Raw genomic sequence first — 26,405 nt, 5'->3', positions numbered from 1 at the left:
ACCTATGCAGTTTGGGGTATGAATGCAGCTAAAGTGTTATGTTTTCCCTGCGTCAAGCCAGGTATATAATGCTGACAGGGTCTTAATTGCTAGCAATATGAACATTGTTCATTTGGTTAAGTTGGTGTCTGCTGGATTTTTCCGCTATCGCTGTTACTGTTTTCTCTTTCATAGTTAATAAACATTTGAGGGGAGATAGTTGGAGATAATACGAATTTTACCCCCCTGAGTTTAGCACAGATCTCCAGACTTTGACTGAGGTGACTAGTTCGGTAGCCTTTGCCTAGCGGCAATCTGAGATGGTTCTAGAAATAAATGCTTCCCCTCTACAGGCGTTTGTTTCTGTGTATGTTTATTCATGATTGCATGGGCTCACATCTATTTATTTATTTATTTATTTATTTATTTATTTATTTATTTATTTATTTTAGTTTTTCGAGACAGGGTTTCTCTGTAGCTTTGGAGCCTGTCCTGGCACTAGCTCTTGTAGACCAGGCTGGCCTCGAACTCATTTAATCAGTTATGCCTATGACTGTCCTTAATATTAATATGTCAGAATATTAAGCTGTATGGCCTTGAACCAAGTCATTATTCCCTTTAAGGAAAAGGAATAAGAATACGAGGTGAGGGTTTTCCATCTCTGGACTCTGGGCTGAAAGTTTCTGTGATCACCCTGGGGAAGGGAGTGTCAATCCTATCTAGTAGCTAAGTTATCCACAGGGTGGTGTCTGTGCAGGAACAGAGAGAGGCAAAGATGTGTGGGACTTGAGATAGGGAGCTTCTGTTGGGGACGAAGGGACCCTGAGCACCCTAAACATCCTGCGTGATAGTGGACGATTTTCTGCCGTGGTGGTGCTACCTTTATCTCTAGGGTCATGATTCAGTTCTCCAGTAGCTGTACCTGAGTAAACTCAGCTGTCTCCTGCCCTGAGGCTGAAGGAACAGAGAGACAGGCAAGGGCGGGGCACTGGGCATGAGCTGGCTCTTGTGTGTCTTCTTGGCCTTAGTCCACCAACTAGAAGCACCTATGTGAAGCAGACTCAGATTCACCTAGGCTCTGTGCTTCAGGCCTTGAGGGAGTCCTGTGTCCTGAGGGCCAACCTGCTCCAAGACCCTTCAGTAGCCTAACATGGAGCTGCTGCCCACTCTAGCTGCTTTTGCCCTCTTCTGCAGCTGGCTATGTCCCTGGGAGTCTGGGGATGTGGTAGCTGGAAGTGTGACTCCCTTGTATAGAACCTGCACAGAGGGCCTGTGTCCCAGGAGGCACCAGCCTTGTGCCACCCTTCCTGGGGTCAGGACACTGGTTTCATTCATAGCCCCAAGGTGGGCCAAGTTTTCAGAGGAACATAGGGCCCCGTTACAAGTTCATAGAGAGCTTCAGAGGATGGGAAGGAAACAGGGGCACTGACTAAGCCAGTATGGGGCTGGCCACTCCAGCAGACTTCATCTTGCAACTGAATTTAATACAGACTATTTCCTCTGGGGTCTAGGCAGGCCTGGCCAAGGGAGTAATGGGCAGTTTGCTTTGTTCTACTCCAGCTACTGGAGTTGTACAGGTCAGAGGCTGTGACAGCTCAGAAGTCCACCACTGGGTCCTGACATGAGGCTCAGGTTTAAATGGAGGACAAGAAGTCTACTCAGCTAAGGAATCCTGGTCAAGGTGCGGTCCCGCCCATCATCACCGTCTGGACTCCAATCTCTCTGGCAAAGTGAGCTGACAGGCTGCCAGACTGTGTGAGATTTTCTTTCCAGAAAGCAAACAGGTCCTCTGGCTGGCACCAGCTTCCCAGAATTTTCCTTCTCCCAGGAGCTCCTAAGGAAAATTACAATTTCTTCAGGTCCATTATTGCAGAGAGAAGAGTACAGGTGTCTCTTTAGATTACCTTCATTCCTGCCAGGATGGTTATAGGATACTCTAGGATACTGCTGGCTGCCAGGATGAGACACTCGTGCCCTCCCAGGAGTCATTAAACTAAAACATTGGGCCCCAAGACACCAAATTGGCAGCTTATCTGTTAAGATGGCTTGAGTATTAACTAAATCCCTCAGCACTCACATTTGCTCTCATGGTTTCAAAGCCAGCGTTCCGGCCAGCTCCAGGGAGACTTTATTTCCTGTCAGCCTTCAGAAATCAGGCTTTTGCCAGTAAACAGAGGAAGACTAGGGGACTGCCCCTGACTTGTGTGTACTTCCTTGTCTACTGGCTGCTCTGTCACCTTGGGGCTGTGTTCCTCTGACAACTGGCTCTAGGATGCCAGAAGGCACCTTTGTTCTCAGGCTATTTCACCCGCTGCCAAGCCTCGGGATAAACAGACTTTGTTCATCCCTCCCAGTGGGTAGCAGAACCCATAGACAGAGTTCAAGGTGGCATGGTGACAGCAATCAGGCAAGCTGGTCAGGAGGGGCCTGGCAAGTGCCATGGGTCTCGGGCAGCACTGCTGTTCCTTCCTGTTGCCGGTTATTTTCTTAGGTGGAAGGACTGTGTTGGTACCTGACACATATCTCCAACCCCCGCCACCACCAAAAGACAAAAATCTCTGTGTGACCTGGCCAGTGTGGAGGGAAATGGGAGAGGGGTGGAGAAAGGATGGGGTTTACTGCTATTACACCACAAGTTCCCAACCCACTGTGGTCTTATAAGAAGTATGGGTATCCGAGGGTAGCAACTCCTGCTCAGTGTTTGCAAGAGGGCTGACAGATGTGGCAGCCCACACCTGCAATCCCGGAACTCAGGATGCAGAAGCAGGAGGATTCCAAATTTGAGGACAGCCTGGGTTACACAAGGAAATCCTTTCTCAAAATGAAATAACTAAATAAATCGCAGTGCCTGAAGCCAAACTCATCCTGACTCCTTGGGATGGGGAGTCCTTGAGCAGTGGCTGGTACAGATTCAGTCTATTTGTTCATCGTCCCAGAGTAGGGCCTGGGAAGGCCATGATAGATCCTGTCCCCAAATACAGGGGCAGATTCAGGTCCCCTAGGGCCTCTTTTCCAACTCCACCTTGTTTCTCAAACTTTCAACTAACGGCTATAAGCAGAGCCCCATGCTCCTTGGCCATTGCTCTAACCCAGAAGTTAACCCGAGTCAGTAAAAGAATGGCTTTCTTTACATTTTTGGACCCCAAAGAGAAAAATTCTTAACTTATGTCCACCTTGTCTATAGCAATATTGCAATTTACAGAAAGGATTAAACAGAAGCCGACTTAGGGGGCTGGGGTGTAGCTGGGTTTGATTCCCGATGTTGCATAAACTGGGTGTGTTAGCCACACCTGTAATGCCAGCATCTGGCGGGTAGAGGCAGGATTGCCAGGGGTTCAAGGAGCCCTGCTGCATGACTAGCTGGAGGCCAGCGTGGGATACATAAGAGCTTGCCTTGGAGAAGAAAACAAAAGCCTGCATATGATTTATAAGTCTGCACATGTAGATTTGATGATAAGTTAACGAGAACTATGAAATGGATCTTTTCCCGCAAGTCAGCTCTTCTGGCCACAGCTCACAGCCTGCTCCTCACTCTTGCGCAGAACTTTCTGGATAAAATTTAACTTTGTAGATCGTGTTACACTGTTACAGCCAGTTTTTGTTTTGGTGGTGTCCTTGGTAGAACCCCAGACCTCTTGCACCCTAAGTGAGTGTTCTCACACTGAGCTACTTCCCCAGTCTTGGGTAACCACAGAACTCCTCACTGACACCTCTCCACCTTTAGTAGCTCTTTCTGTAGCCCAATCCAAAGGAAGGAAAACACGGAGATCATTATTAGTTTTAGCAGTTGCTTGTCTTCCATTGTTTATAAAGAAACATAGGAACTGGACAGTGGTGGTGCATGCCTTTAATTCCAGCACTTGGGAGGCAGAGGCAGGCGGATCTCTGTGAGTTCGAGACCACCCTGGTCTGTCTACAAAGCGAGTTCCAGGATGGCCAGGGCTACACTGAGAAATGCTGTCTCTAAAAACCAAGGAAGAAGAAAGAAAAAAAAAAGTATAATAAGTAAATAGCCAAGAGGACCAAAACAAAATAAAACACTTGAAGCAAAAAATTTCAAGTCATGTATGTGAAAAGGCGGGTGGGGGATGGCCAATCATTAAAAGGAAATACTGCGCCTACAGAGGACCTGAGTTTGGTTCCCAGAATTCACATCAGTTTTTGGACCAGAGACCTGACGCTCTCTTCTGACCTCTGAGGTCATCTGCTCTCTTGCTCTCTGAAAAATAAGGCAAACTTTTATGTCAGAACATATGCGTTAAAGGACTTGTATCCAGAATGTGGAAAGAACTCTTAGAATTTAATAATAAAATGACATGCTTACTTCGGCAGCACATTTACTAAAACTGGGAAGATACAGAGAAGATTAGCGTGGCCTCTACACAAGGATGACACGCAAATCCATGAAGTGTTGCATAGAAAAAGAGAAGACAAACCAGCTTTCATAAAGGGAAAATCACTTGGTTATTTTGGAGAATAGTTATTTCTCCATTTCAAAAAACAAATTTACAAACCAGCAAGTAAATGAAAAGATTCTCAGACTTCCCAAACAGCGGTGTCTGCTTCCTGATGAAACAGACTTGTTACAAACTCTCTCTCCAAAACAAAGCTAGCGTGACAACCCATCTTCTCCCCCACACCCTGGCACACAGAGATGGATACAGTCAAGAAAACAGGATTCTTGTTCCCCGTGACTCACAGTGTTTCATCCAGAAAGGCCACCAAGCCCGGCCCCACCTCATCCCTGCACTCCCTAAGCTCTGGGTTACAGCAACTAAAACCTGGTGAATGCAGCCAGGAAGTCAGAGGCTGCCATCCTTTCTCCACCCATCCCCTGCAAACAGTGGCAGCTCTGTCCACCAGCCATTAGGTCCAGAACCCCAGGGCCTTGATTGCTTTTTCCCCCTCCTTATATCTGGGTCACAGGTTCCATGCAAGAGAAGAAAGCCAAGAAAGTTGGTGGGGAGAGAGAGAGAGAGAAGCCAAAACCACACAAAAGGCTTGCCCACAGTCAGCAACTTCCTCATGAAGAGGTGCCACCCTGAGAGGAACAGGCCGCTTTCCCTGCCCGCTGCTCTTACGGTTTCACCTAGGATGCAAGTGGCCCAAAGATCACTGAAACTGTCTGTACGTGGGAGAAGAAGCCTAGGATTGCTCCAGAAAACAGCAGGGATTTTGTGGTAACTCAAAGGTATCTCTAATAGAGCAACCAGCTAATCCATGGGTCACCTCATCACCAGAAAAAAAAAAAACATTGAAAAAAAGCAAAAAGCAGCTGAGAGCATCCTTTCTGAGGTCAGAGCAAACCTCAGAATGACTCCACCCAGTGTCTAACTAGAGGTGACCCAGCTCAGTGGTAAACATGGGCAAAACATGAACGTTAGTCCACCGGGAAGTGACATATTCTTGTAAAAATAAAGAAGAGAAGTCACCCAGACTTCTGCTTCTTCAATGTTTAAGTTTTATTTGCAATTCTTGGTTTATTTAGTACATGTGTGCATGTGTGCGGCAGCATGTAGACTTCAGAAGATAACTTGCGGGAGTCAGTTCTCCCCTTCCACTCTGCAAGTAACCGGGGTCAGTCTCCGGTTACCAGGCTTGACAGGCCACTGGGCCATCTTGCCAGCCCCTGCTTCTTCAATTTTAAATAAATGAGTTGAATAGTAAATCCCAAAATATTTACTTATTTACGTTATTACATATTTAAACTTTTTATTTTATGTGCATTGGTGTTTGGCCTGCATGTGTTTCTGTGTGAGGGTGTCTGATGGCCTAGAGCTCATGACAGTTGTGAGCTGTCATGTCAGTGCTGGGAATAGAACCTGGGTCCTCTGGAAGAGCAGCCAGTGCTTTTAACCACTGAACCATCTCTCCAGCCCTCATTATTTCATTTTTTAAAAAAAAATTATTAAATTTTTCATTTATTTTCCATGCCAACCACACAGTTTCCCCTCCCTCCTTTCTTCCCATTCCCTTCCCCCACCTCCTGTCTATCCCCCCCATCCACTCCTCCTCTGTTCAGAAAGGAGCAGACCTCCCATGGGAGTCAACAAAGCATGTCATATCACTGTAAGACAGGACCATGCTCGTCCTCCTACATCAAGGCTGGGCAAGGCATCCCTGTATGGGAAATGGATTCCAAAAAGCTAGGTCAAGGACCAGGGATAGGTCCCAATCCCACTGCTCCATCAGTAAAGAGGAAGGAAGCACTGACCCAGGCTTCCACTGCATGATGAACTTTGAAATCATCACCCTAAGTGAAAAGGGCCTATAATAAAAGACAACATAACAAGGCAAAGATGTGGCTCAGCATCAATGTGCTTGCCTAGCATGGGCAAAGCCCTCTGTCCAGCCCCTAGTACTACAAAACAAAACAAAATCAAACAAATTTAGGTCTATATGGTATGAACTATTCCCCCCCCCCCAAAGAAACTCACATGATCAGAAAATAGATGTCATAGGCTGGGAAGAGAAGCCAACAGGGTTGCCTGCTAACGGGCTTGAGATCTATTTCAAGAGGGATGAAATATTCTAAAAGTAGGTGTTGGTCCCGGGAGATGGCTCAGAGAGCAAGATGCTTGCTGCACATGCATGAGGACCTGAGTTTGGATCCCCAGCACCCATGTTAACACAGATGCAGGATTGTGTGTCCATGATCCCAGGGTTCCTATGACCAGATGGAAGGCAGAGGCAAGAGAATCCCCAGAAGCTCATGGGCCAGTTAATCTGGCATACACAATGACAAGCAAAAAGAAACCCTACCTTAAACAAGGCAAGATGCCCCAACTTCTCTGACCTCCATACATGGACCATAGCAATCAGGCAATAGCATTATCACACAGAAACATACATATACATACATGCACACATAAATGCACAAAAATACAAGGACCATAATCAGATACTAGCACTATTAAACACACAGAAATACACAAAGGATAGGAGACACTGCTGACTCAACTCTATGGCTATATTAAGAACTGCAGAACTACACATTTTACAAGCGTGACTTCTGTAATGTACATCTCAACAAACCTGTCATTAACAGAAGAAATTAAACACTCGGGGTTCTTGTTTGTTTCTGTTTTTTTATTTTGCAGATGATCAAGAAATTTCACAGCCAAGTTATAAAGAAGGAGCTGGGGTGGATATGTACTTTGTTGTTAACTGTCAGCTCTTCCTTTCCTCCTGGGAGGAGGATGACCTGAGAGGACACTGTAGAGACCCGTTGCTAATTCTTAAATGGACCGATGCTAATTTCTCACTCACAGTCATCTCTGGGATTAAGTCTGTTTAGAGAAGGATTTTATACCCTATGGTAAGAGCTTTCTAACTTTCTTCATACTTGAATGGAAGTTTTATTTCTAAGAATCTTTCCTCAGGCCACATTCAAGAGTAAACACTTAGCTTGTTACCCACGCCACTTTAAGCCATGGCTTTACTTAGTGGAGAGGCACAGGTCATTTGAGAGGGATTTTTTTTCTTAAAGAAGTTTGTTTGCACTTTTGCTTCCTGTCTCAGGAAGGACTATGGTCTCTTCTTTAAAGATGATGAGAAGGGGGACTGGGGAGATGGCTTCATCAGTAAGGTCCTCATGCCTGCCTCGAAAGCATGAGGACTCTGTTCGGATCCCCAGTAACCACATAAAAGCCTGACATGATGGCGTGTGCCTGTAACCCCAGTGCTGGCAGGCCGTGGAGACAAGCAGATTCCACTGACTCCAGGTTCAGTGAGAGACCATGACTCAAAATACACACAGTGGAGGAAGACCACATGTGCATACACAGGCACCCTGACCCATGGCCTGCACAAACACACCCACAGGCACAGGTATGTCTACCTGTGTGCATGCATACAAGCATATGCATGGATTTCACATACATACACTTTTTTAAATAAAGCAGCAGGCTGATAGAGATGAATGTGCGGGCCAAGTCACATGTCAGAAGTTCCAGAATCTAAAAAAACCTGTGTTCTTTGCTCGGCATCAGACTGCCTTCTGGCGGTTTCAATTTTGTGTAGGATGCATCTTTATGGTCCTTCACAGCTTTGGTACGAGCTCACAGTCATCTCTGGCTCGAACTGCTTGGATAATTAAAAATCAAAGGTGTCTTTCAAGTGCAGCGCATAGTACTCCCTAGCCCCAGGCCCCATTTTTCTGTTACTCTTAATTGGCTAGTATTCATTCATCAACAGTTTAGGTATGTACCAAGTGCCCAGCCTGTGTTGTTCTAGGCCATCTAAAACACAATTGTACCGATTATTCAGGTGTGAGAACATTACCCTTCTGATGAAGGATAAGAGGGGAGGCTGCCTTGTTTCTTTCCCTCTAGCTAGAGAGCAAGGATGAAGTAGCCCAGAATAGAACCTGCTCACAACAATACTGGGTTCATGCAGACACACGGGCATAGCTGGGCCGTCTTGCTTGACCTTGAGCTTTATGAAGGAAAGCTTCATGTCCTGTGCATGCCCAACACAGATCCTGGCCTGGGGCAGATGTTTAAAGCCATCTGACCAAATGATTAATTAACTCCACTAAACCAGTCCACTAAAAAAACAATTTGGACGAGTCCCTCCATTGCTCCCATGCCTTCATTTATTCACTTATGAAACAAGAAAAAAAAGGAGTACCCATCCCATAAGACAATGTTGAGAGCTCTTGAAGCAATAAAATGTGCATACTAAGCATCTGGTATGGCCATTGGGTGTGGTGGTACAGGTCTGTAACCTTAGCTCTTGGGAAAATCAGAAGTTCAGGGTCATCCATGGATACATAGCAAGTTCAAGGACAGCCTGGGCAATCTGAGACATTGTCTCAAAATAAAAATACACTGGGGTTGTTATTCTTATTATGATTTATGTTGGGAGATGTAAGAAGCCGATAGTGACCTTCCATCTCTTCTTCTCTTTTTTGTTTTCCTCCCAGCAGTGATAAGATTGAATCCAGAGCTTATTATGCTGGGCAAGCACTCTGCCACAGACCTACATCCCCAGTCTGTTCCTCATGACCTTTGTGACCTGGTTTCTATCTACTGAAACAGAACCGAAGGACACATGGTACAGCTAGGTAGATCACGCTCTGCTCTGTTGTAGGAACCCCAGTCCTAGATTCTGAGGATCTAGGGGTGAGCATCTAGTCCTCCTTCCCCCGCCTAGCTTGAGTCAGCTGGTTGCCATTTTTTAATCCTCTCAGAAAAGAGAGGGGAAGTCTGTTTTGAAAATATTAATGTTTGGCTTAAAAGGTCATTCCCAGAATGAGGCCAGCCATGCCCTAGCTGGTCAGTGGGGCATCCACCGTTAGGCTCTGATCCTCTAACTACAAGTATGTTTGTGTGTTCATGTGTGTACCCACATGTGGGGAGAAGTTCCATCCAATCAAGAGAAACGGGTCTTCTAACAGATCTGCTATGTTGCCAAAGGGAGTTCACTGGATCCTGGCTAGGACTTTGTCTGCAAACCCAAGCTCCTCATGGCTTTCCAAAGAGACTCCTTGGGCACAAAAGCTCTCCAAAGGAGACTAGAGCCCTAGAGCAAACCATGGACAGCCATGTTGTTTAATCACATTTACCAGGATCTCCAAAGACATACAGTACCCCATATGGGACTGAGGCAAATGGCTGCTGTGTGTTCATAACTGGTCAGGACACCTTGTTGGGCACCTCTTCCTCTTCATGAAGGGAAAGAGCTGTACCCACAGCTGTAGATAGAAGTTTCTGTCCTACCTGGTCCCACATCCACTCAGTCCCAAAGAAGCACATAGAGACTTATATTAATTATAAACTGCTTGACCTATTGGCTCAGGCTTATTATTAACTGGCTCTTAACTACTTAAATTAATTCATAATTCTTATCTATATTTATCCATTTGGCTTGGTATCTTTTCTCAGTAAGGCATTCTCATCTTGCTTCCTCTGTATCTGGCTGGTGACTGCCTGTCTGCCGTTCCTCTTATACTTTCTGCCTGGATATTGGCCAATCAATTTTTTATTAAACCAGTACAAGTGACAAATCTTTATAGTGTAGTATTTTTACAGTTTATTTACAGTATTATCCCAAGCTTTTCTTTTCAAAACAAGAACCCTGAATCTATTCTCCTTTGTTTAGCTTTTTTCTGATCATTATCCATAACATCTTGTAACCAATATGCTAAACAAAGACAAAAATTCATAATCCATTTTTTTGGAATTTGGTCACAGTTATCTAGGCTACTTCCTGCTGATTGGGGGTGCTGATAATCAAAAAATTTAGGATTATGGTCAAATCCTGACTGAAGTATCTGTAAGGCTGAATCATCTCAGTCAGCAGTCTTGAAGCTGTTCTGAATGTAGAACTCAGAGGAAATCACAACAGAGGCACTCTGAAGCATTGGATCATCTGGGCTGTCTGTTCCCATTGGCGATTTTTCAGGGGGGTCTTCCTTGATCAAACCTTATTTTTCTTAACACAGAATGAATCCACAGCCTCTCATTTCCCGTGGAAACAAAAACAAAACCTGTTATCCAAAGTGACATATCTTTGGACTTAAATTTTGAAGTCAAGACTTTTTCAAAATATTTAGGTTGGATTAATCCAACAGCATTAGTAATCAAATATCTTTTAGCTGTTGTTCCTCCAGCAGTCAAACAATTCAAAGACAACACAATAACATACAGTATCCAGATTATCTGTGTATTTTCCATCTTTACATGGCTTTTATTTTTTACTCTATTTGTTTTATTTTTACTTTTAAATCTTGGTTTTTTTGAGTCAGGGTTTCTCTGTGTATCTTTGGCTGTCCTGGAACTCACTCTGTAGATGAGACTGGCCTAGAATTCACAGAGATCCACCTGCCTCTGCCTCCCAAGTGCTGAGATTAAAGGCATGCACTGCCATGCCTGACTACTCTATTACTTGTTTTACGGACTTTCTCTATCCTTTTTCCTTTCTATCCCAAGCCTATATTTTTTAAACACACTGTAAACCCTAGAGGGTTTTTCCCTGAATTTGTCTTTACTATATATCTCTATCTTTTTCTGACCACATGAGTCTTTAATCTGCTAAACTGCATGGCTAGGATTAAAGCTGAGGCTTTAGCAGCTGGCTCCTTCCAATTCTTTAGCTATGTGAGAGTCTAGCTTCATGATGGGGGTACTGGCAGGAGCCAGATTTATTGCCACAGCTCTGTTGAGTTTCTGTGTCCAAGCCACCACCAAGAAGCCTGATGCTGGTTGCTCATAAACACCATTTAAGTGTTGGGTGGCAGAGCCTCTTAAAGAGCTGCAAAGTTTTTACCACTAATGCTGAGTCAGAAAGCCTCTCTTAAAGGAGCCACAACCTCTGTTTGCTGCCAGCAAACAGAGCCTACCAGAGAGAAGACAGTTACCAAGACTGCACTTGACTCTGTTCTTGTCTATCTAGAATTTTTTTTAAAACTTTTTCAGGCTTTATGTGGAAATTCTTGCCAAATGTTTGGGTGCCATTTGTAGATGGAAGTTTTTTTCCCAGCCTGGTTAAGCAGTTATTCAGTCCTAAAGAAACACACAGAAGCTTATATTAATTATAAACTGTTTGGCCTTTTAGCTCAGTCTTATTATTAACTAGGTTTTACAACTTAAATTAACCCAGAGTTCTTGTCTATGTTTAGTCACGTGGCTTGGTCCCTTTTCTCAGTAGGGCATTCTCATCTTGATTCCATGGTTTCCAGGAAAGAGAGTTGCAGGGAACTGATCCATTTCTACCCCTACTCCCAGCACCCATGCTTTGGTCCAAAGAAAACAAGTTTGATTACCATTCCCAACAGGCTACCTCATGATAGGCAACCTATGCAGTCACACAGAGCCTGTACACTTGATCACAATGTTCTGCTTTGGGTGCTATGAAATCCTTTTTCCCCCCTCTTTTCCAAACTTTTGTTGTTGTTGTTGAGACCAGGACTTGCTGTATAGTGCTGTGGAATAATCTTTTCGTGATGATGTGTCTTCGCCAAGGTACCTTCTGAGTGGGTTAATAAAAAGCTAAATGGCCATTAGCTAGGCAGGAGACATAGGTAGGAGAGTCACACAGAGAACTCTTGGAAGATGGGCAGAGTCACCAGCAGGCACACAGGGAACAAGAAATACTAGAGGACAGGTAAAAGCCACAAGTCATGTGGCAACACATAGATTGATAGAAGTTGGTTAACTTTAGTTGTAAAAGCTAGTTAGTAACAAGACTAAGCTATTGGCCGTGTGAAAAAGTTCAGTGTTATAGACTACATTTGTTATCCCAGCACCGGGGAAGGTAGACAGAATAAACTCCAGGGGTTTCCTACCCAACTGGCCTTGCCTAATTAGTGAGACCCTGCCTCAAAAAATAAGGTGGATAGCACCTGAGATGTGATAATCGATGTTGACCTCTGACAGGTGTGTGTGCTCATGTGTATGCACATGCTCACAAGCGTGCACACACACGCTGAAAGAAAAGAAGAGGGAAGGAGAGAGAAGAAGTGGAGGCCACCTAAATTTTGTCCTTGCCACTTTTGAACCAGGAATCCAGCAAGTTCAGTTTGCATTAGGTAGAATTCCTGCCTCTTGTTTTTGCTCATACTGGGTCTGGCTCTATCTCCATAAGCCTCTCTCTTTCCTCCCTGTCGCTAAGTCCATCTATTTATTTATTTATCTTTAGTGTCTCAAGGTTTCTCTGTGTAGCCCTGGCTGTCCTGAAACTCCCTATGTAGACCAGGCTGGCCTTGAACTCAGAGACCCACTTGCCTCTACCTCCCAAGGGCTGGAATTAAAGGCGTGCACCCCCATGCCAAACACTAAGTCCTTTCTTTGCTTCTCTAGTTCAAATTCCTGACAGTGAAACAGTTTTTGTTTTAAACCACAAAGCAGAGAACATTCTATGAAGCTCTTTGCTGCCCAGATGCAGCTGAATAGTGACGGTTAATGGTTGGCATGGTAAAACCGCTGCTGGCATAAGATTTGTTGCATTCCGTGCAAGGCTGAATGTGGTGACGGAGGCCTTCTACCCCAAGTCCTAAGCAATTATCGTCTGGTGTCATATTCCTGGAAGAAGAGTGGGAGCTCCTCTTTGCCCTGCCTTTGGAGACGCACTGACTTTTGGATGTCTCTGTGTGTCAGGGTTCAATCTCAAGCCGTTTTCCTAGCCTTGGCCAGCTTTTTGGGAGGAAGGTAGACACTCGCTCAGGCACACCTTGCCTACTCCTTCTGGTCTGTAGGATGAACAAGCCTAGGAACCTGGCTGGACGGCAGCAGAGAGCTGATTGCCTGTCCTGTCTCTCGGAGCCAATTCAGGGACCTCAGGTCCATTTTCATTTCTGAATAATGTCCTCTTTAGCTTTATTTAACATTAATGTGGATGGGTGGGTAATGGGGGGGGGGTTAGGCATGGGTGCATGTACCACAGCATGTGTGTGGAGGTCAGAGGACAGCTTTCTGAAGCTGGTCCTCTCCTTCCACCCTCACATGGGCTCCAGGAATTGAACTCAGGTAGCCGAGCTTACTCAGCAAGCACCTTAACCCCTGAGTCATCTTGCTGGTCCCATTTCTTGGTGATTTATAAAGAAAGAAGACTTGGGCTGGCAAGATGGCTCAGTGAGTAAGAGCACTTGCTGTGTGGCTGCTCACACACCTGAGTGTGAATCCCTAGGACTCGTGTAAAAAAGTCAGGCATGGCTGCACACACCTGTGACCCCGGCATTAGAGGTTGGAGACAGGTAGATGCTGGGAGCACACCGGCCAGCTAGCCTAGTCTAAATTGGGAGCTTCCAGTTCTGTGAGAGTGAGAGGCTCTATTTCAAGGATATAAGACAGGATGTGATAGAAAAGACGCCTGACATCTTCTACCCTCTAAAAGTGTGGATGCACACTCACATGTGCGTAACACACACATATAAAACCATACACATATACCAACACACACAATAGAATAAAGGCCGGCTCAAGTCAAGGTTATGAGTGCTGAGAAGTTCAAGGCCAGGGGCTATGTCTAGTGCAGGCCTTCCTGCACAGGGCATCAGTGCAAGATGACATAAAACTCATTTATATCTGTCCTCTAACAAAGCTGCCGTTCCCTTTGGATTAGGCCCCACCCTGATTACCTCATTTTTTTAAATCACCACCCAAAATTCCTATCTCCAAACACCATCATTGAATTAATTATGTTTACTTCCTTAACACCTCACAATAGGGATTAAAGTTTCAGTGGGAACAGTCACACCATAGCACCAAGTGAGGTATCAGTCTGGATAAGTGATTGACAATCTCAGACTGATCCTTGGGTTGCTTCTGAAGGCGAGGGAGCTGAGTTCCTGGTCCACGTCCTTCTGCAGAGCCATGCTTGGGCATCCTACCAGCATCATGAGCTGGAGTGGCCTTGATGGGAGGAAGTCTATAGGGGAGGCCTTAGGTCTCGGGACCTAGGCAGGCTGGTGCTCTGCAGAAGGCATGACCAAGAGGGTCACCAGGGTCACCAGGCCCTTCTAAGCTGAGCGGCTGGGCTAGCGGAAGCCATTGCCACAGGCAGACCCTTGGGCATACAGTCTGCTGTGACTCCTGGCTTGAGTTTTTATCGCCTCCCTGACTTTGTTCGCCTTGATCGCCTTAGCTTTTCGGTTTATGCCTTCCATTTCTCAGTGTTTCTAACCCCCGCTCCCGCACTACAGAACTACAGAATGCAGTATGGAATAATGCGTATGCAGGAATTATTTTAAATCAACTGCACTTTGAGGGCAGCCGTGGGGACTAAGAACAGAACCGCTCCACAAATGCCACAGCTGTAGGATGCCCACACAGTGGGGCAAGGGGTGGGCTGGAGGGTCCCTCTCCTCTGCTAGCCCATCTTGTGACACACTGCTCCCATACACACCTCCAGGCCAAAATATATGAGCAGAGGTCACCAAGCACACTTTGAAATCTCTGCAGCCTCCCTTGAGACTGGGCTGAGCTGACTCCAGGGGAAATCTGGGAAGAGAAACTCTGGCTGAAACTGGTTTTATGGATCCACCAGCAGGAGCTTGTTAGTGTATAGCAGTCCACAAGGCCTGGGGACTGGGAGGAACCACACTGCTGGGAAGGCTGGGTGGGAGGGAGGGTAGAGGAGTGGAGGAAGGAGGCTCAGACACCCCTTGGAAAGGGTGGGGCGTGCTGGCACAGTGGCCCCTGGAGTGGGTTAGATGTTCCATCTAGGTTTGAGGGGACCAGGGAACCAAGACTTCTCAGAGAAATGCTTAAACACCTCACAGCACTGAGGCTATTTTCACTCTTCAACAAAGATGACGTTTTACTCCTGGACCAGCTAGCTGTGCCCTCTGCCCTTCTCTTCTGGCCTTTCAAACCTCTCTCTTCTGTGCTGTCTTCTGTGAAGTAGAGGAATGAGGATCTCTTCGCTTCATACTGCTTTGTGGTTGCGGGCTTGCCAACCTCCTTATAGATAATGCGAGCAGGTTGAAGCCCTCTCCTCCCTCCCAAAGAGGAAGCTGTGTCTCAATGGGAGGCAGTAGCGTGCCCCCGGGCTTCTTGTCACACCGAATGGCAGAGTCACACCCAGAGCTACGAGGCCTGTGCTCTTTGCACAGAGCCAGCAGGCTGGCGCAAGGGAGGACAGTGCACCTGGCATCCATCTGGCGCTCCTTGGAGCGGGGCACGGGTGGGTCCTGCTGGAGGACTGGGCTCACGTTGCATGCTGTCTTGTTGGCAGTGGAATCTGGTGTGTGAGGATGACTGGAAGACACCCCTCACCACCTCCCTGTTCTTCGTAGGCGTTCTCTGCGGTTCCTTCGTGTCTGGGCAGCTGTCAGACAGGTAAGGACTCTGGATGGGGAACAATGAGGTGGAGCTACTTATCAGTCCCACAGGCTGTCTTGATGCAAGGCCAAATTCATGGGCTTTTTACACAGACAAGGATCCTCGAGGCACCGAGTGGATAACAGGAGAAGCCTAGCATTTGGGAGGCTGGGGTCTCAGGAGAGGATTAAAAGTTTAATGTCAACCTGAACTCTATATCAAGACTCTGTCTAACTAACTAAGTAAATCTTTCCCAGATAAACCTAGTGTGCAACCTTGACTGTAGCACCCCTACATAACAAGACCTGCCCTATCTAACTACTACAAACTGGCTAAGTAAATAAATAAGTCTTTCACAGATGGTACTAACACGTAACCCTCACCCCCGCTCCCTGCCGAGACTTCTGTCACACTCCCAATCTGAACTCACAGGGCTTTGACCATCTTTGATCAAAGTGTCGACCCCAACAGAAAGCAGGGCCCTTGTGCCACAAGCCCCTTTGCAGAACAGGATGCTGGTATTATCACTGCCCCTGACTCTGCCCCCAGCTCTTAACAGGGCAGGGGTAGGTGACATGTCACTGCTGCACAAACAGCCAGCAGCTAGAGTAAAGCCAAGTCCTGTCAGATAGGCACTCTCTGGGGCTGGGAACGGAGCCATGGCTGGGCCTGTAGCCATAGAACTGACCCAGGCTAGCTTTTGGTCACCAGAGCCTGCAGGCTTCACAGGGACAAGATTGCATTATCCTGAGTTGTGTCCTGCTTGCCCTATATGTTCTCTTGTGGCCACAGCTGGTGGGAGTGTTTAATAGCGGTGCTGGACAGCGCTTCCTGGGAATCTGCCCCCCACCACCAGCTCTAAGGCCCAGAGGGAATGGGGCAGGGATGCTCCACCCTGCCCACTGGTCACTACCGGAATAAAACATTAAAGCTTAAACCAACCAGTGACACAGCAGACATGGCTGAGAATGACATCGTCCCAGAAAGCAAAGGTTTACAGCTGTAGAGACACATCGACATACCTGGGCAACTGCATAACACCCCAAGGCTCAAACTGCCTTGCAGACAAATAATATTTGGAAGACGTCAGGTGCTGGCATGAGTGTGGGTGCTCTTTGACTTTCTGTAAGCCCTGTCCTAATAAACCCACCCTAAACCGAAGAGATTAGATCAGAAAAAAAAAAAAACTCTTCACACGCCTAATATGACATGCTAGCTCGGCAAACAGCCAGATGTCTGTCAGGAGTGTAGCTCACTGTCGCTGCTCAGCACGGAGAGAGAGGCCCCCAGGCCACATCCCTGTCCAGCAGGGAGAGTGGGGGAAATATGAGTACAGGATTCCAAGCAGGGATTCTAAGTAAATGCAGAGCACTTCCCACCATTGCAAAATCATGAAGTCCTAGGTTGAACCACTGTGAATCAAGGATTGTCATTTTTCAAGCTCGCTGGGTGGTTCCAAGTGCAGCCAAGGTTAAGAAGCAGCAGCCCCTGAGGGGGTTTCTAAACACACAGAATTCCCGTGGGGATGATAAAAGTATCTGCAATCTTACCCACTTCCCACAAATGGTGTGGCAGTTTCTACCAGTGCTGCCTCTTTCTCTCTCTCTTTATTTCTTTCTTTCTTTCCTTCTTTTTCTTTCTTTTTTTTAAGACAGGCCCAGGATGGTCAAGGATGGCCTCAAAACCACAGTGTAGTCAATGGTGGCCTTGGGCTTCTGATCCTCCTGCTCAACCTCTCAGGCGCTGGAATTACAGCTTATGCACCATTCTGGGGACCAAAGCCAGAGCTTCATTCAGCTAAGCACGCACCCTATCCACTGAGTCAGACCCCTAGCCCTCCCATGCCTCCTTCTAAAGATCAGATTTGTCCATGTGGTCATCACAGAAGATGCCCGTTTCTTCCAGAAGCCAGACTTGGCACCCTGGAAGGTAGTTCTCGGGCAGGCAGATGCTGGAGGCCTCTCCAGGGAGGAGGCTAACAGGATGTCAAAGGGAAGAGAAAATAGCTCAGTCTTGAGACAAGACAGACCTTACGGTGAAGCTAGGCTTGGTGTTACAACACACCCTGAGTTACCCTGTTGTGTTGTGTTCTATAGGTTTGGCAGGAAGAAAGTCCTCTTTGCGACCATGGCTGTGCAGACTGGATTCAGCTTCGTGCAGATTTTCTCCACCAGCTGGGAGATGTTCACTGTGTTATTCATCATTGTGGGCATGGGCCAGATCTCCAACTACGTGGTGGCCTTCATACTAGGTAGGAATGACTTCCGAGACTTGGTGTCCCTTCTTTCCACCCTGTGAAGTTCTGGGCATGAGGGAGCTACTGAGTGTGAGTCCAAAGTGTCCTCAACTTTAGATACATGTGTATATCTAAGGGGGGGCTGCAGCTATGGGCACCTCAAGCCAGTCACAGCCTGGCAGGGGCTCAGAGGGGGCCATCTGTACTGGACTAAAACCAAGAGCTGGAGCTGGGAAGAAGTAGCCACACAACAGTAGACACATCCTCAGGAGCAAGGGGCTTGGAACAGGAGATTCTGGGGTGGGGGAGACAGCAAGGATGTGAAGTCCTTGATCTGGGATATAAAGGCATAAGGCTGGTGGCCTACGAAGGGACTTAGGGGGGTTGATAAGGCGTATATGCAGTGGGAGAGTCACTTGCTCGGGGTCAAGAATTTGTCCCGCCTGGGCAGATATGCTGTGGCCTAGATCTGAGTTCATGCCCTGAGCAGATGAGCGTTGCACAGGACGGCTGCACCTCTCTGATAACCGTTCTGTCGGAGGGAAGACCAGGCTGAGAGGGCGGGCAAGCCATCAGTTTCTAGGCCCTAGGGAGGTTCTGGGGAAAAGTGAGGTGAGCTTCATGGAAACCATTCAGGGCTGTTCTCACAAGTGTGAGCCCCACCACCAATATGCTCTCTGATTCCCCCCGTCAGGATGAGAGGAAATGAGAGTCACCCCAAGTGCGATGAACATCAAGTCCTACACTCTTTAGAACAACCATGCTAGCTGACCCCAAATTACCCCAGTTTGTCCCTATTGTCCCAGCACAATATTGATTGTGTCTCTTCAATAGCACTAGTGCCTTTCTTGCACCTGGCTATGTGCTCTGATTGCTCTCGGGAACCTGTGACTCACTGGCCTTGGCAATGGTGTGTTCTATTAGCCAAAGACACGCACACCCTCTGTCAGGCTGCCAAGGTGGAATTGTCCAAATTCCATTCCTTTAATTATTGATGAAGGGCTTCTTGCCACAGGCCCAGCCTCATGTCTGAGGAGGGAGGACACACGAGGAGGCAGAGCAGGCAGGAACCACATGTTCCCAGCAGGTGGCCCTCTATTGAGCAAGCCCTGGCATGAGGAGAGCTGTTCTCTGCCGGGACCAGGGGTGGAACAGGAATTTTTCCGAGGTCATCTGTGAGGCCGCACACATGTTATCAGGAAGCAGAGATAGGTGAAGGCTATGTTTTAGGACAGCGTGGGCCATGTAGCAAGACCATAGCTCATAAAAGCAAAACAAAACTCACCATTAAGAAAAATTGCCCTTCTGTAGAGAGCAGAGAAGTTGGTGCTGATGGAAGAGCTGCCAACAGTGACTGGTGTGGCCCTGGGGGAGACCTGAAGGCCGCTCTGGGTAGAAGGACGAATCCAGAGCAGCCCAGGCTGGGATCGAGAAGGGGTCTATGCAAAGCAGTCACCCTTCTGATGTACCTGGCTTATTTAGTGTGTGTGTGTGTGTGTGTGTGTGTATGTGTGTGCACAGAAGTGTGAACATAGGAGTGTGGGCAGATGGGAGGCTGAGGGACACACCAAGAGTCTTTCACAATTGCTCTCCGTCTATTTCTTAATGTAAGAATTTTGCGTATGGAAGGGGTTAGCTCATGCGTGAAGGGCAGAGAACAGCTTGATGGGGTTCATTCTCTCCCTTCTTCATGTGGGTCCCTTGGCTTCACCTCAGACTGTCATGAGACAACCAGCTGACCATTCACCTTATCTTTGGACATAAGACCTTACACTGAGCCTGGAGCTCTCAGGCTAAACGGGCTGGCCAGCCCACCCCAGGGATCCTCCCGTCTCTGCCTCACCTGCGCTGAGATTTCAAGCATGTTTCAGTGCTCGGCTCTTTTAGGTGGGTCCTAGGGATTTGAACTCACTTTCTTATTTTTGCATGGCAAGGACTTTATCCATTGGCTCAGCCTCCCAGGACCCCAACCCCAGCTGTTCAAGACTCACAGAACAAGACCTGCTCCTCCAGACAAACAGGGGCTCCTGCTCTGAGAGCCTTTTCTGTGAGAATAGGGCAGTGCCACAGCTCTGGCCGTCCCGCTACCCACTTGGCCATGGTCTCACGTGCAGGATAGAGAAGGAGGAGAGGGCCAGGTCAAGGGTAGGTTGGAGCTGAGGTGTGTCAAATCAGCAACCAATAGAGGGCTCCCTGTCGACTTGGGTCCACACCCCTCATCCTAGCGGGCCCTACAGGAAACTGCTAACAGTAAGTAGGTCCTGGGATAACATTTGTACTAAGGCCTCAGGTCTGAAAGCCTGTGAGTGTCACTGAAAACTGATCTGTCTCAAAACAGGCCGAGTTCCCAGTCAGTTCCTGAAAGGGAGAACTTGGTGGAAGGACAGACTCCGTGGCTGCTGGTTTTCCTGCAGTGCTGCAGCGCCCTCTGGTGTTTCAGGACTAAAATTGCTACATTCCAAGGGCATTTGTTGGGGTTTTTCCAAGAAGCCAGATTTGACCCCAACAGATTTTCATTTAAGAAATTCTGTCTGTGCCTGCACTTTATCCTCCATGCTCTGGGAAAGAATCTAGATGCTTGGGATGGTAAAAGTTCAGCTTGGAAATCAATCTTTGCACTGATTGCAGAAGCTGAATTCTTCCCAAAGCTGTACGGAGTCTCCTTCTGGGCTGCACTTCACTCTCCCCAGGCTTGCCAGAGTCTTAGGTTGTACAAAAGGCCAGCCAAACTCTCCAAAGCAACACAGAATGCGGAGGAAGTGGGACTCAAGATCAGGGTCAATGACCTCCCGCACCCCAGCTTCCCCCCAGACTCCATGTCATTCTCAGGCACAGCACCATAACCTGCCCACAGACTTCTGGGTAAAATGGCAGCAGCACCTTCCTTCATCGTCTATAAAGAACTGCTTCTCTGTTTTCTACAGGAAAACCTAGCCACCTCCTGTCTCGACTGATTCATCAGTATTTTCAAGTGCTTCTAACACCAACACCCAACCACTACCCCACCCCCAACCCCTGCTATCCCATGCTAGGACAGTTCTTTAGACATGCTTAAAGCTTGCCTCCTCTGATCCATATGTTTCCCCTCAGCAAGGGTACAACTGATGGCAGCTTCTACAGCTTTGACTCAGAGGAAACTCAGATTTCTTTGAAATTGGATTATGCCAGTTATGTAACTTTTATCAGCCTTGTATTTATTTTTATTATTTTCACTTACCCGTTAATGTATTTATCTTTGTGATACTGAGGATCAAGCCACGGGTCTCCTGAATACACTGTATATTTGATGTACACACCAGTCCTTAAATGCTTTTAACTTGAAATGTAACTTTGACTTGTTATTTGAATGGATGACGTAGCCAAATACCAGACTGGCTTAGCTCAAAAACCAAAATTTTATTTTCTGCATCATGACAGCATGGCATGAGGCCCCTGGTCACATTGTGTCATTCGTCAGGAAGCAGAGAAAGATGAACACCTGTGTCCAGTGCCTCTCTCTCTCTCTCTCTCCAGCTGTGCATCCTATCCCATACCTGACACCATCCACGTTTAGAGTGGATCTTTCCTCCTCAGTTAACCCAATTTCAGTTAACACCCTCACAGTTATACACAGAGACTTGTCGCCTAGGTGATCCTAGAGCCCATCATGTTGACAAGCAATATTTTAACCATCACTAGGGGACTTAGCATAGAGGAACCCACACCCTCCCCACATTGTGGCATAGGGCGCACCCTCTCAGCCCATCCTAGCAGGTGCACATTTCCCAGGCTTGTTTCCTGAGCTTGGATCGGCTGCAGGCCTCAGATGCACTGAGGTGCATGTCCTGCTGCCTCCTCGTGACATGTGCCTAGTGGTTCCTGGAGCTGACTGACAACGATATGATGTAAAATCCTCCTGGGTGGAGGAGCCACTGAGTGGGCACAATCTCCTAGGGCTGGGCATGGTCTCAGCAGAGCCAGGACACATCCTTTGATTTGGATGTAAGGTTTCTGCTCTTGAGAGACACTGAGAAGCCAGGCTTTGCCTAGAATCATGAGTCTATGGGGAGGGGGCAGAGTAGGAGGACGGGGATCTGATGAGCAGTGCTGGAAATCATTTCTGCCACAGGTCTTTATTCTGGGTGAGCACACAGAGAGTTTATTACATCTGCCTACTTGAGGCTCTCTCCTGATGTTCCCTAGAGAGAACTGCTTGGTTATTAGCCAGTTTAATGATCAGACCATGAACGACATCCATGGTCTCATTCATCTCCCCCGTGTCTCCACTAGCATCCCAGCTGAAGGACTGGTCCATAAGACCATGGGTTTGAGCAGTCAGTTTTCCTCCTGAAGGCTTGACATATGTAGGTTGATAAATATCGTCAACATCACTACATCATTGTAGTTCATTTGTTTGCTATGAATTTAGGGATTTTTATTTGTTTGGATTTTATTCATTTGTATACATGCATGTGTGATGTTCATGTGTATATATGTGTATGTGTGGTACCCCTGTGTGTGCATGTGTGGAAACCAGAAGTTAAAGTCATATGTCCTCCGCTATACTCTCTCACTAAATCTGGTAGTTACCCATTTCAGCTACGCCAACTGGTCAGGAAGCTCTCAGGATCTTCCTGTTCCCATCCCCAAGTGCTAGAGTTACAGACGTGTGCTACCATGTCTGGTTTTCATATGGGCTCTGGGGATTTGAACTCAGGTCCTTATGATTGACTGACCACCACTTTACCCACAGAGCCCCCAACCCATTTGTTTGTGGGGTTGGTTTTTTGTTTGTCTTTGAGACATGGTTTCATGTAGCTCAAGCTGGCATTGAACTCAGTGTATGCAGCCAAAGAACTCCTGAGCCATCCCCCTTATATTTCCTGAGCGCTGGGATCTTAAGTGTGAGGTGTCACATCCAGTTTGCATCACTGTCACAGATACACGAATGTAGACAAGTGGCTTTAACTCCTTATGCCTCAGCTGGATATTTGCAGGGCCAGAGTCAGAGAGATCATTATGTAAGCAGTTAGCCTGGAATGGGGCTTAAAGAAGTGCTCAGAAAAGCGATGGCTCTGAAGATGATGGTGGTGACAATGGTGACAACGATGGTAATGATAATGATGGTGGTGGTGATAATGACGCTGATGATGGTGGTAATAATGTGATAATGACTGATGATGGTAGTGATCCTGTATGTCTTGGTTACTGTTCTGCAGCGGTGATCTCACAACCTGACAGAAAGCAACTGAGGGAAGAAAGGGTTTGGCTCAGCTTACAGTTCTGGAGGGGCTAGAGTCTATCCTATGGGGAACATTTCTCACTCAAATGACAGCAATGTATAAGGGTGGGAGAGACCCCAAAAGGTATAGAGCATTAGGACTAGTAAGGAGTTGTTTGTACCATCCACCTTGATCCACAGGCTGGCAGATCTCTGTCCTTACCTGCTACCTGGAGCATAGCTAACTCACCCTGTGTCTGTTAGCATCTGCTCTACGACCCTGTCCCGATGCTACCCTTTATCTACTGACCTCACACACAAATCAGAGTCTCACTTAGTCCTCTGTGCTTTTCTTTCCCATGATTCTCTGCTTCTAGATTTCTGCTTAGGAAGAACACACGCGCGCGCGCACGCACGCGCGCGCGCACACACACACACACACCCCACATACCCATTCATTATCACATCATAATCCCAGCCAAAGACATCCAGGCTATGGTAGAATGTGTTCATTCACAAATTAAGGAAAGATCTGGAAATGATACTCAAGAAGGTCAAAGTAACCAGACACCACCCTAGGGAAAGAGTCTGCAGGCAGTGGGATGGCCCTGGGGTTAGAAGTCTGGTCTGAAAAAAAAAAAAAAACTGTGGAAATTAGGAGACACCCAGTAGGAGACTATGAAGTTCAAGGTCAGCCTGACCGTTCTCAAGAAACTGAAAGAAAGATCAGAAGGGAACCACAGAGGGGTGTGACTCCCTTTTTCTAGGACCACGTCCCATGCAGTGGTGCTGCCCACATTTGGGAGGGGTGTTCCTAGCTCAGCTAACCCAATCCAGAAATTCAAGCATGCTCATAAAGTTTTGTCTTCTGGGTGAGTCTAGATTTTTCAATTGGGCAATCAATATTACTAGTGTGGGCAGGCCCTACACAAAAGGCCAAGCTCTTGCCCTTGGCCATATCTCTGTCCTTAGGTCAGAGGGCCCAGAGTGGATAGAATTCTAGTGTGCTAGAATCCTAACCCGAGCGACAAGGCCATCTCTGAAGACCCGCTGCTAGTGACCTGCTGTGTACTTGCTGCACGGGACAGAAACCAGCTGCCAACACATCCTTCCCCAGCACTGCCAACTGCACGCGCCCTTGAGCCTTTGCACTGGTCACTGGGTGTGTGTGTAGTGCCGGGCGGCCACTGCAGGGAAAGCAGACCAGCTCCTTCCCTGCCGTCCCATCAGTGAGCACTGTCTGCCCGGGGAGCATCGGCTCCAGTGCTGACCGCCAGCCCTGGGAAGATCCAGAGGCAGCTAGCTTCTGGGTGTCACGTCCAAGGGTTCAAGAACAGAAGTGCGTCCTGACAGCCAGAAGTGCCTCTGTTGTCTCCAAGCCAGTGTCTGTTCGCAGTTGTGGACAAGCGTCCCACACCCTGACTCCACACAGTGTCTCAAAAGACCCACTTCTTGTCTCCTGGACAGGACCATCTGTCTGTGTCTCCCACTGGCCTCTTACTCTGAAAATGCAGCATTCTCAGAAGGCAGGTGTTCGAGTTTCATTGGTAGGGCCCTTGTCATGCGTCCATGGGTTCAATCCCGAGTAATGGAAAGAAACCCTATCTCAAAAAGCAAACGCTAAAGAGAGTGGAAACGCTAACTCTGCCCCCTTGTTTTGAACAGGAACTGAAATTCTGAGCAAGTCAGTTCGAATTATCTTCTCCACATTAGGAGTCTGCACATTTTTTGCAATCGGCTACATGGTGCTGCCTCTGTTTGCGTACTTCATCCGAGACTGGCGAATGCTGCTGCTGGCACTGACACTTCCTGGGGTGCTGTGTGTCCCCCTGTGGTGGTGAGTACAGCCACCTTTCCAAGTCAGCTGCCCACCTAGCTGCATGCGCTGTACTGCAGCTTGCCCCGGTGCCCCCACACCTCCAGCACTCTGCATCTCTGTGAGTGGGCGCATGCACTGTATAAAGCCTGGTTCTCGGGAATGCCAGCTTTCTTCCAGATGCCTCCCACTCCAGTCCCATGCCCATCTTCTTGTTGTCTGTGGAGCTGGTACTGTTGGGCAATGTTTTAAACTCTGTCCTCGGTTTTGGGCCCCTTCCCTTTCTTTAGAAATCCTCTTTCTCTATTCAGCCACAGTTCAGATGGTCCCAGTTACCCATGAACTCCACGTACATGATGCAAAGAACAGAACCAGAAAATAGTGCCCCGTTTTTCTTCTTATTTCCCAAACAATACACTCCAGCCACTCTTATACTGTGTTTGCATTTTATTAGGTGTTGAGAGGCTGATGGCGGGTAGCTCAAAGGCAAAATACCCAAGGCCTATCTCCAGCAAACTCTTCACAAATGGAGTGATACACATTGTGTTGGATATTATAAGTAATCCAGAGATATATGCATACAAAATGTGCATAGATTATATACAAATCTTATACCTATTTTATTTGAAGTTGCTTTGTTTTTCTGTGCTGGGATGGAATTCAAGATCATGCACATGCCAGCAAACATCTTCCACTGAGCTACACTCTAGTCCCAATTTATTTTAGATGAGACCCTGCTATGTTGAGCTCCTGGCCAAGTGGTCCTCCCACCTCAGCTTCCTGAGTAGCTAGTGTACAGGCACACAAACCACTGTGCCTGGCTATGCCATTTGATGTAAGAGGGTAGAACATGAGAGAATTTGGGGATCTGTTAGGGATCCTGGGATCAGTTCTACAGCGACCAAGGAGCATGCAACTGTTCTTCAAAATTAGTATCTAAGGTGTACTTGTTACATATATGTGCTTTGTCCTAAAAATGATAATTATTTTTCAGCAGAATTTCCTGTATTCTAGGCTTGCCCTGGACTCCTCAATATGAACCAAGGGTGGCCTTTTTTCCTTCTGCCTCTACCTCCGAAGTGCTAGGCTAACAAGTGTTTGCCACTACAAACAGTTCATGTAGCGCTGAAGATGGAGCCCTGAACTTCATGCCTGCTAGGCAGGCTCTCCCTGAGTTATGTGCCCAGCTCCCCAAATCGGCTGTGTTAGAACAGACTTAGCAAAGGTGTTATTTCTCCTATGGCAACTCTGCCCCCATGGAAACATTCATTTTAAGATGGAGATTGAACCTAGAGCCCTGTGAATACTGGGCAAGTGGTGTGCCACTGAGCTGATGCCCTCCAAGGCTTCCCCAAACCGGTTTTAGGACAGCAGTTGTGGAAATAGCCAAGTTTGGAGATCTCGACTAAG

General features: G+C 47.2%; 1 protein-coding gene and 1 non-coding gene across 6 annotated transcripts in view; both read left to right on the top strand.

Annotated features, from left to right (window-relative positions):
- The window catches only part of Slc22a4 (solute carrier family 22 member 4), a 49,608-nt gene that overhangs the window by 7,951 nt on the left and 15,252 nt on the right, over positions 1-26,405 (top strand). Inside the window, exons 1-4 of one of the 5 annotated variants that reach the window (XM_050157715.1) lie at positions 8,963-9,046; positions 15,719-15,761; positions 17,840-17,994; positions 24,845-25,016. In XM_050157715.1, coding sequence (XP_050013672.1) covers positions 9,034-9,046; positions 15,719-15,761; positions 17,840-17,994; positions 24,845-25,016 — 383 coding nt within the window. In that variant the 5' untranslated portion in view covers positions 8,963-9,033. Of the gene's footprint in view, positions 1-8,962; positions 9,047-15,657; positions 15,762-17,839; positions 17,995-24,844; positions 25,017-26,405 lie in introns of those variants that run through there. The other 4 variants (XM_050157714.1, XM_050157716.1, XM_050157713.1 and 1 more) reach the window with 4 other exon arrangements.
- On the top strand, positions 4,296-4,402 carry LOC126510998 (U6 spliceosomal RNA). The gene has a single exon (XR_007594572.1). It is a non-coding gene; the product is annotated as a U6 spliceosomal RNA (small nuclear RNA).

The sequence above is a fragment of the Alexandromys fortis genome, unplaced genomic scaffold (genome assembly GCF_014885135.2).
Source record: "Alexandromys fortis isolate MF-2015 unplaced genomic scaffold, M_Fortis_MF-2015_v1.1 scaffold_103, whole genome shotgun sequence".
NCBI classification, from domain to species: Eukaryota; Metazoa; Chordata; class Mammalia; order Rodentia; family Cricetidae; genus Alexandromys; species Alexandromys fortis.
This window is presented reverse-complemented; position numbering and strand designations above follow the sequence as displayed.